Here is an 11,520-nt window from a genome sequence, read left to right on the forward strand (position 1 = left end):
GCTTTCCAACAGACACTGGGAGCAAATCCACCTTTCAGCAGGACAATAACCTAAACCGCAAGGCCAAATATACACTGGAGTTACTTGCCAAGACATTGAATGTTCCTGAGTGGACTAGTTACAGATTTGACTTAAATCGGCTTGAAAGTATATGGCAAGACTTGAAAATGGCTGTCTAGCAATGATCAACAACCAACTTGAAAGAGCTTGAAGAATTTTTGTAAAGAATAATGGGCCAATATTGCACAATCCAGGTGTGCAAATCTATGATATCCATGATATCAATGATATCAGCTGCATCTTGAACGAGAGCTCACCGTTACAGACAGCCCGCCACTAGAGGGCGACTTTATCTAATCGCGTTCTTTGATTTTGTCGGATATGTTCCTTGCCCATCAGATGAACATAACTCTGCCCTCACGCCGGTTTTAATATGGCGGCGGGACCAATTTCGGAGCGAAACCAAGGTATATAAGTCTTTATAACGTACAATGAATTTCATCAAATGTAGACATACGGGTAGTTTCAATCACATTTGAACGCATGGCCTGAACACTACAATTAAGTAGTTAGCCATATCCCCTTGCGTGTGTGACTGCATTCCATTGCCAAACGAAGCTAGCTAGCTTCATTCTCGTTTACGAGCCAACGTTTGTCATATCTAACAAGCTAGTTATTTAGATACATAGACATGACCTGAAAATACAGATACAAGACATTACATGGCAATGTCGCTAGCCATGTATTTTCATGTCCTGACGGACTCGTCAGATTTGTCTAGGTGTCTGTCGGGCTATGAATGGGTAACTAGCTGGGTCATTCCTAGTGTACGGTTCATTTTATGTTCCTAGGAATTTCTTGTTAATATTTAGTGTAAAATTTGTATTCCGAAAGGCATTAACTATAAGGCCAGGTGTCCTTTACCTTAAAAATACAAAAATATGGATCCTGAAAGTGAATTTTATGCATTTTAAACGCTTTGTCAGTGGGTGTAAGCCATTATTTTGCCATGTCCTAAGGTGTCATTTATCGACTTCAGCAATAAATATAAGTAGAATGCCATTTTGAAATTTGGTTGTGCATCAACAGTTTCTCTTATGTAAATCACTGATAGGCTAATTGAGTGACTATGTCAGTATATATTGTTTTAGATAGCTGGACGCTAAACTAAGTTACCTATCTAAACCTGTAGTAATCAAGGTCGAATCAGAGCCTGGGGGCCCCCATTGATTTTGTTAGTCAGTCTCACTCAGATTTTTTTTTAACTGCAAACATTTCTCTCCACTCTATGGCAAAATCTGTAGAATTGCAGGAAATTCTATGTAAAACAGTGTTGATTTACAGGGTCAGCCATAGCAGTAAAGTGCCCCTGGAGCAATTAGGGTCAAGTGCCTTGTTAAAGGGCATATCGACGGATCTTCGGGTACTGGCCCAACACTCTTAACACTGGGCTGCCTGCCACTTCTATTCCCTGTCTTTGGCAACACTGCCCATTTTGCAGGGTTTGTTCTAGTGAACCACCACAGACGGGATGTAAAAAGAGTAGATTTACAGCTTTCTTGTGCACTGCTCGGTAATGTAATAGGAACCGATTATGTACATGGGGAAGGTGTTGCTAAAAACAGGTAACGTTAGTCGTTTCAACGCAACTTGAAATATCTCATATGGCAAGGTCTTCTGTTTGGGTTTATACACATCCACTTAACAACCATGTTATGTTGTTGCTACCGTGCTGTGTTGTTGCCTTGCAATGTTGTTGTCTTTAGGTCTGTCTTTATGTGGTGTTGTGTGTTTTGTTCTATATTGTATTTATTTTTTAAATGTTTAATCCCAGGCCCCTGTCCCCGCAGGAGGCCTTTTGGTAGGCCGTTATTGTAAATAAAAATGTGTTCTTAACTGACTTACCTAGTTAAATAAAGGTTAAATAAATAAAAATGTGGTTTTGCTCTCGATCACTTTAGATGCCACTGTGTATGTGGGTGGTCTGGATGAGAAAGTGGCAGAGCCACTGCTGTGGGAGCTCTTCCTACAGGCTGGGCCTGTGGTCAACACACACATGCCCAAAGACAGAGTCACGGGACAACACCAAGGTAAGTAACACACTCATAAACAACACATTGGTAACAAAACTGACACATTCTACCACCGATAAGACCAATAAAATGTGGTGAGGTGGCACACTCATGTTTGCAAATAGGAACTGTGTCGAAATAGCCTATACAAAAAAGACAGACCATTGTAGATTAATAAACACTGACAGAAATTGCTCCTGGTAGTAATCAGGGGTTGTGTTAGAATTCAGAGATCTGCATTTTCAATACGCAGACCATACAAAAATCTGCATATTAAACCTGTTCACCTGCGTTTTATATTGAAAGTCGTGTTTCAGATAACACATTAGTGCAACACATTTGGTAGAAAATGGCTTCATTTTCATCATATGACAACAGAAGTGCAACACTGTTTGGCTAGCAGCCATACAAGTAAATGAGCTTACAATGAAAAAACAAGGTATTTTTGGCTTAAACAATGCATGGCTGTCATATTTATGTTAATCATCGAAAGAATGCAACCCAGCTACATTTCCTAATGTTTTGCTTGAAGTTAATCTTGCATTTTATCAGAGAAAATGAGGTTACGCTGAGAAAAGTACCAGAAAAAAGTAGCTACATGTCAGTCAGAGCGCTGTCTGCTGATAGAATGCCCTTTGGTGAATTCTCATCCAATTAGAGAAGTGCAACTGAAGCACAAAATATGTCTGATGCCGAACAGAAATTACAATAGGAACCTTTTGTGGTCTGTGTTTACAATACGCAGCAAGATATTTGTTATGTTTTATCTTTTGTGAAAAATGCAGAATTCTGCTTAATTACACTGAACAAAAATATAAACACAACATGCAACAATTTCAGAGATTTTACTGAGTTACAGTTCATATAAGGAAATCAGTCAATTTTAAATAAATTCATTAGGCCCTAATCTATGGATTTCATGACTGGGAACACAGATATGCAGAAGCTAAGGTAACTGAACTATCACCCCGTAGCACTCACTTCTGTCATCATGAAGTGCTTTGAGAGACTAGTCAAGGATCATATCACCTCCACCCTACCTGATACACTAGACCCACTCTAATTTGCTTACTGCCCTAATAGGTCCACAGACGACGCAATCGCCATCACACTGCACACTGCCCTATCCCATCTGGACAAGAGGAATACCTATGTAAGAATGCTGTTCATTGATTACAGCTTAGCATTTAACACCATAGTTACCTCCAAACCAGTCAGTAAGCTTGAGACGCTGGGTCTCGACCCCGCTTTGTTCAACTGGGTCCTGGACTTTCTGACGGGTCCCCCCAGATGGTGAAAGTAGGAAACATCTCCACCACGCTGATCCTCAATACTGGGGCCGCCATGCACGTCTCCAACTTATAATGAAGTTTGCAGACAACACTACATTGGTAGGCTTGATTACCAACAATGATGAGACGGCCTACAGGGAGGAGGTGAGGGCCCTCGGAATGTGGTGTCAGTATAATAATCTCTCACTCATTGTCAACAAAACAAAGGAGATGATTGTGGACTTCAGGAAACAGCAGAGGGAGCTCCACATCGACAGGACAGCAGTGGAGAAGGTGGAAAGTTTTTAGTTCCTCTGCGTACACATCACAGACAAACTGAAATGGTCCACCCACACAGACAGCGTGGTGAAGAAGGCGCAACAGCGCCTCTTCAACCTCAGGAGGCTGAAGAAATTTGACTTCACTTAAAACACTCGCAAACTTTTACAGATGCTCAATCGAGAGCATCCTGTCAGGCTATATCACCACCTGGTACGACAACTGCACTGCCCTCAACTGCAAGGCTCTCCAGAGGGTACTGCGGTCTGCACAACACATCACCGGGAGCAAAGTGAGCTTTTGCCCACTGAAGTCAGTTACGACGCCAAACTGCAGTCAGGTCAAGAACCTGGTGAGGATGACAAGCACACAGATGAGCTATCATGAGACTGTTTCTGACAGTTTGTGCAGAAATTATTCGGTTGTGCAAACCCACAGTTTCCTCAGCTGTCCCGGTGGCTGTTCTCAGACGGTACCGCAGGTGAAGAGGAGGAAGTGGAGGTCCTGGGCTGGCATGGTTACACGTGGTCTGCGGTTGTGAGGCCAGTTGGACTTTCTGCCAAATTCTCTAAAACAACAAAGGCGGCTTATGGTAGCGACATGAACGTTAAATGATTTGGCAACAGCTCTGGTGGATAGTCCTGCAGTCAGCATGCCAATTGCACGCTCCCTCAGAACTTGAAACATCTCGAGCATTGTGTTGTGTGACAAAACTGCACAGTTTAGAGTGGCCTTTTATTGTTCACAGCACAAGATTCACCGTGTAATGATAATACTGTTTAATCAGCTTCTTGAAATTCCAGACCTGTCAGGTGGATGGATTATCTTGGCAAATGAGAAATGCTCACTAACAGGGATGCAGAAAGTTTGAGAAATAAGCTTTTTGGCTTACGGAACATATCTGAGATCTTTTATTTCAGCTCATAAAACATGGGACCAACACTTTTATATTTGTGTTCAGTGTATGAAGGGTATTGAATTGAATAGGTCTATGCTATGAATGCAAACCCAACATTTGATGTCATGTGATATTTGGAGACTCCTTTAGCAACAAATAGCCTGTCAATAATGCTGATCAGAAAGAGACTTTAACAGTTATAATTGAATGTTGTTCTTTGCTCTGTCCCCCCCCCGCTCCGTAAGGCTATGGCTTTGTTGAGTTCCTCAGTGAAGAGGATGCGGACTATGCCATCAAGATTATGAACATGATTAAACTATACGGCAAGCCCATCCGTGTCAACAAGGCCTCAGCGCACAACAAAAACCTGGATGTGGGCGCAAACATCTTCATCGGTAACCTGGACCCGGAGATTGACGAGAAACTCCTCTACGACACGTTCAGCGCCTTTGGGGTCATACTCCAGACGCCCAAGATCATGCGCGACCCGGACACTGGCAACTCCAAGGGCTACGCCTTCATCAACTTTGCCAGTTTCGACGCCTCTGACGCAGCCATCGAGGCCATGAACGGCCAGTACCTGTGCAACCGCCCCATTACGGTGTCATATGCCTTCAAGAAGGACTCCAAGGGCGAGCGGCACGGCTCAGCCGCTGAACGCCTCCTAGCAGCTCAAAACCCGCTTTCCCAGGCCGATCGGCCGCATCAGCTATTCGCAGATGCACCGCCTCCCCCCTCTGCCTCGACCCCTGTCCTCACCACCCTGGGAGCCGGGATGCCCATGCCTGGTAAGTGTGTGTGTGCGTGCAAGTGGGTGCACCAGGGTTGAAGAATTTAATTTCAGCTTCCTTCGGGTATTTTGTGGGTGTACTTAGATAGGATCACTATTTGCCTTGTATAGCTTAGCCATCGATTGTGCTCTGTGGAAGAGTAAGAATGTCAAAAACTAGATTTTCCTCACAATTTGAAAGTTTTATGTTGGCTTCACAATAACTTGACTAATAACTTCAGTAACACATCTACATCAAGTTCATTTCAATTCAACTTTACAAAATGTGCAATTTCTCTCTCTTTCTCGGATCTTAATTTCCAGGCATGCCCCCTCCTGGTGCCTTCCCTCCTGTGCCACCCCCCGGATCCATGCCTCCTGGTATGCCCCCTGGCATGCCCCCAGCCCCAGGGACACCAGGACCCCAGGGAGGGGGCTCAGGCCCCCCACCTGGCCCACCACCCTTCCACCAGGGCATGCACCCGGGTAAGTCACTCACCACGACCATATCATTGGAATGAGTACAACTGTCAGGAAAAGTTTTCCCAAATTGTTACATTTGGTAATTGTAGTCTGTGGAATTGTAAGTTAGTGCTACTTCTGGTTAAAGAAAGAGAGCTTATTGCGTGTGATGATGTGCATTAATATATGCCATTTAGCAGACTCTTTTATCCAAAGCAACTTAGTCATGCATGCATACATTTTGCGTATGGGTGTTCCCGGGAATCAAACTCACTATCCTGGTGTTGCATGCGCCATGCTCTACCAACTAAGCTACTGAGGCCCACCACCAATGATATTGTTCATATCCAACAGGAATGCCCCAGATGCCCATGCATCCTCATGGCCATCCCCCGGGTATGGTGCCTCCACCGGGCCCCCCAGGATCCAATCAGCACCGGGCACCTCCACCCCCCGGCATGCCCCCTCATCCACACATGGGCATGCCACCGAGAGGGCCCTATGGGCATCCCATGGGTGAGTGCTGTGCCTTCACAAGGCTAGGGATAAGCTGATAGGAGATTCCAACTCCTATCAGTTGAAATCTATCAGTTGAATAATTGCCTTTTAGTTGACTCCTGATTCATGTAAAACATTTCATCACTTTTGGTTATGTTACTATTCTGTTTCTTAATATTTAAAGCTAGAGTCAGCATTTGGTACTCCCATTTTTGGACTTTTACAAAATGTATGTAGTTGTAAACAAACACTGTTTAGCTTCAAAACATTTTCACAAATGTATCTAAAGGGACACAATAAATAAATAAATAAATACATTAATTTGATGGATATCCTAGAGCTTTGTTTCCTAATATCCTTGTTGAAATGCGCTGCTTCCTCTGAGATGATATTTCATTGTGTGAATCCCCCCCCCCTCTCTCTCCCCATCCACACAGGTCACCCCATGCATCCAGGCATGAGAGGACCCCCTCCTCCCATGCCCCCACCAGGCTATGGTGGGGGTCCCCCTCGTCCACCTCCGTTTGGTTTCCAGAGGGGGCCTCCAATGCCACCGAGGCCCCCCGGCGGCCCACCTCGAGGTCCCATGAGAGGACCAATGCCCCCATAGACTACGGAAAACCACAGCAAGGCGCATAACCATGCTTTTTTTTTAGTTCTATTCCAGATTACAATTTAGATACATGGTGTAGCTCCATTTTTTTGTATGTTTTTTTTCTTCACTGTACAGATGCCAAACCTGCAAGGAATAAAGGTTTTAATACAACAACTTGGGTCTTTCAATTGATGTTCTCTCAGATGAGATTTAATTCAGAACATGCATCATATCAATCAACTTCTGCTTTCCTGGTACAAACATAACACACAAAATGTAGTTGGTCCCCTAAATATGTTAGAAACTACAAATGTGATCAAAAGGCCAGTTGTTTGAGACCATTGGTAGCCAGGAGAGAAGGTGAGGCATGTCCATAATGACAAGATGAATGGGATGGTTATGTTTTGACCAGACAAGCACACCTAAGTTGATAGGTTCCAGACCTAATAGAAACTAAAACCTCTTCACCTAATATAAACATGAAGTGTTTTTTCTAAACCCCCTGAAGTAACTACAAACCCACAAAAAGCAATGTTATGCAGTGCCTTGAGAGAAAGCTATGGGTAGATTACAAATTCTAATTCTGCACTTGCTTCCAAACTACAAAAAAATGTGTTTGTGTTGCGTCCATGTTGAATGAGGCACTCACTCGGTCTGTTGCCATGGTTATGGCAGATGCCACTTTTCTGAAGTAGTGGGTTATGGAGGAGGATGTTTTGGGCTGCATAATTACACTGATATTTTAAGCCATTTTTGAACATTTAAGTTATTGATATTGATTCTTAAAGATATAGTAAATATTGGTTGATGCCACTGAGCGCCAGCTGAAAATGGATTTTGAGAATTAGTTAATTGTGACGACCCAACCTAGCTTGACCATGGAGACAGAATATTGAGTGTGTCAGCCCAGACCTAGGTCAACAACACGAAAACAAGGCAGTCGTGTAAAATTTCTCTGGGCCGTGAAAATCTGCTAGGGCTCACTTCCGGTTCCGTGGTTTCTAGGTCTCTTTTCATGCCACTTCGATACAGCAACGACCGGAAGTGATTTTCGTACGTAGCAGGTTAGGAGAGCATTTTCGCTAAGCCTTTTCTTAGCCTCAACCTCCGTCTCCTAACCTTCTGCGTTAATTCTAACCTGCTGTGTAAGTTCTCCTAACCTGCTACGAAAAAGTAAATTCCAGTCATAGCTGTATCGAAGTGGTGTTAAGTGTTTCTCTTTTTTTAGGTGGATAATGTTTCCTTACATTGTGAAGGGTACTTATTTTACTAATTATTTTTATTAAGCAGGTCTTATAATGAGCAGTGGTGGAAAAAGTACCCAATTTTCATACTAGAGTAAAAGTGAAGACCCAAATGACCCAAGTGAAAGTCACCCAGCAAAATAGTACTTGAGTAAAAGTCTAAAAGTATTTGGTTTTAAATATACTTAAGTATCAAAAGTAAATGTAATTGCTAAAATATACTTAAGTATCGAAAGTAAAAGTATAAATATATTTTAATTCCTTATATAAAGCAAACCAGATGGCATAATTTTGTTGTTTTTAAAATTTACAGATAGCCAGGGGCATGGTCCAACAGTCAAACATAATTCACAAAAGAAGCATGTTTAGTGAGTCCGCCAAATCAGAGGCAGTAGGGATGACCAGAGATGTTCTCTTGATAAGTGTGTGAATTAGACAATGTTCCTGTCCTGCTAAGCATTCAAAATGTAACAAGTACTTTTGTGTGTCAGGGAGAATGTATGCAGTAAAAATAACATAATTTGATTTAGGAATGTAGTGAAGTAAAAGTTGTCAAAAATAGAAAAGTAAAGTACAGATACCCCAAAAAAGAGTTAAGTAGTACTTTCAAGTATTTTTACTTAAGTACTTTACACCACTAATAATGAGTGATTAATGAGTGCAAACAAAGAGGCTTAAAACCGTATATTAGATTGGTTGATTAAACCCCCCTTTAAAATAAGAGTTAGCAATTTTCATAGAGCTAGAATAACTGATATTTTCTGCATAACTGAGCTGGGCAAGAAAGTCACGGGTCGTCAGCTCACTTGTTTCCTCATCATCTGGTCCTGTGATGTCACTAGGTGGGATGGGCCAGTGGTTGGCATAGAAACAGAGGCAGGTATGTGTGAGAGATAGAAATATGGGGTTGGCATTTTGATATTCAGCTCAGGGAGACATGTCCATTTACATGGAAAATATTGTTTCAGAGACCTCTTATGCCTGTTGATTAGGGGCTACTATTAGTCATATTCCAACGATTAAAGAAACATACAACTCATTATATTTAAGCTGTTCTATTAGAACATTGAATTGGAGCAGAGTAATACAACATTTGGCAACTAAAGTGTATCACTGAAAGGGAGGCAATTCTTATTATAGGCTGTAGGCCTACATGTTTGCGTGAGTGGTAAAGATACATATTTTCATTCAGGGTATGTAAGCCTAATACAGCTAAAGCTTAGGATACATTCATCGATTTGAAACATAAACATACCAACACCTTGATAAATATCAATAGGCTATACATCATAGTTGCTTGCTTTCACATGTAGGCCTACACATGATTCAAATAGCATCGTGTGTGTGTGATGATGAGAGGGTGTGGTGGGCAACATTTAATGCGAAAGCAAAATGGATGTTTAATACTTAAAATTTGTTTGAAATACGGGTTAAGATAAATTAATAACTTGAGGTCCATTAAGATAGACCGTGGCAAGGTGCGTGAAAGGTATATTTCTGCCGAGGACCAGAGAGATGGGGGGGGCGAATCTACGATGCTACTTGTGGTACCCACTGAGGTGGTACCTCTTGGTTCTAGCATCACGCTTCCTCTTCAGTCAGTTGGGTTACGGGGAGCCTATCCACGTTTGAGCAGCAGCAGCATCAACGCACTGTCATCCTGTTGACAGAATTCAAGCTGGGGATATAGTGAAATCCATGTCCATAATTACGGTGAGATGATGCTGTTACCTTCACTAAAATGAAACTCGGCAAATTAGTTATAATTAGACTACATAGGCCGACTCCGTTGTTATACGAATGTGGATGTGCGTGCTTCCCAAAATATCTTACCCACTGGCCACGATTTAGGATGTGAAAATCATATCGTGTTTTATTAAAATGTAGCCTATCTATTTATGCGACTATGCAGGTCGATGCAGACTCAATACAGACTAAAATTATTGATGTTATTGATATTTCTTGTAGCCTATTTAACATGACAGCAGGCCTATCTATCTAACATGATACCCAAGTCTTCCCTGCGTAAAAACGCAGTCACGACAATTCAATGTCCGTTCAAATGAAGAGATTGGAACTGCATTTGGGTTTAAATCGTTTATATTACCGAAAATATGTTGAATATTGCATTTAGATAATTCATTCAACAATTGAGCTAATTGCTTTAGGTCAGTTGTAAAAGTCGCGCTGGTCTTGTTGCACTACGTTAAATATTTAATTATAGGCTAATCCAAAATAAAATTATCAAAATAAAAGATATTAATGGTAGCATACTATCATGATTTCGCAGTCGTATCGCTCCTGAATGGAGAAATGTGTTATAATTTTGCCGTCGTCCTTCACGTAGGCGATTCATCATGATTGTGTTGGCGAGGGGGATGGTAACTAGGCATTGTGTCATACTCAGGTTTTTAAAGGGGGATTCCGTGTCGACTGAATGACAACCGTCCGTAATGCATGTTATTGGCAGACCATTTCTGAAATAATAAACTGACACTTGTGACCTTGCAAAGATCGCAAAACGATTGACCATCATCTTGAAGCCGTGCTACTTTTGGCAAGACAATAAATGTGCATGCTTTGCCTCCATCTATATCGACCTTGCCTCAGACTGGCGCGATTTGTTGCTGATGCTCAACGGGTTTACTATTTCCCTTAACAAATAGCCTACATATTTCCTTAACCGTTAAAATAAACAAGCCTGCAAAACATAATCAGAAGGTGAATTTTTTGAGAACATTGTTATGGAATGCGGAGGCGACATGCCTAGGGGGTACATGCCCCCTCAGATTTGTCATGTTTAAAATGTATACATAAAAAAAAATATATATATATATATATTTGACTCTTCTGTATACCACCTCTACCTTGTCACAACACAATTGATTGTATATATATATATATATATATATATATATATATATATATATATATATATATATATATATATATATATATATATATACTCATTCCAGGGGTTTCTTTATTTTTACTATTTTCTACATTGTAAAATAATATTGAAGACATCAAAACTATGAAATAACACATGGAATCATGTAGTAACCAAAAAAGTGTTAAACAAATCAAAATATATTTCAGATTTGAGATTCTTTAAAGTAACCACCCTTTGCCTTGACAGCTTAGCACACTCTTGGCATTCTCATAGTCACCTGGAATGCATTTCAATTAAAAGGTATGCCTTGTTAAAAGTTGATTTGTAGAATTTCTTGCCATTTTAATGCGTTTGAGCCAATCAATTGTGTTGTGACAAGGTAGAGGTGGTATACAGAAGAGTCCTATTTGGTAAGAGACCAAGTCCATATTATGGCTAGAACAGCTCAAATAAGCAAAGAGAAATGACAGTCCATCATTACTTTAAGACATGAAGGTCAGTCAATTTGGAAAATTTCAATAACTTTGAAAGTTTCTTCA

At 41.2% G+C, this 11,520-nt stretch overlaps 1 protein-coding gene across 1 annotated transcript; it reads left to right on the forward strand.

Annotated features, from left to right (window-relative positions):
• Nucleotides 1-378: 378 nt before the first annotated feature.
• On the forward strand, nucleotides 379-7,018 carry LOC115173709 (splicing factor 3B subunit 4). Its single transcript, XM_029732037.1, has 6 exons — nucleotides 379-467; nucleotides 1,962-2,090; nucleotides 4,766-5,308; nucleotides 5,614-5,775; nucleotides 6,106-6,267; nucleotides 6,687-7,018. Exons 1-6 carry the CDS (start codon nucleotides 434-436, stop codon nucleotides 6,857-6,859), a joined length of 1,203 nt encoding a protein of 400 aa, XP_029587897.1. The 5' UTR covers nucleotides 379-433; the 3' UTR covers nucleotides 6,860-7,018.
• Nucleotides 7,019-11,520: the final 4,502 nt, after the last annotated feature.

This window comes from Salmo trutta, chromosome 34 (genome assembly GCF_901001165.1).
Source record: "Salmo trutta chromosome 34, fSalTru1.1, whole genome shotgun sequence".
Classification (NCBI taxonomy): domain Eukaryota; kingdom Metazoa; phylum Chordata; class Actinopteri; order Salmoniformes; family Salmonidae; genus Salmo; species Salmo trutta.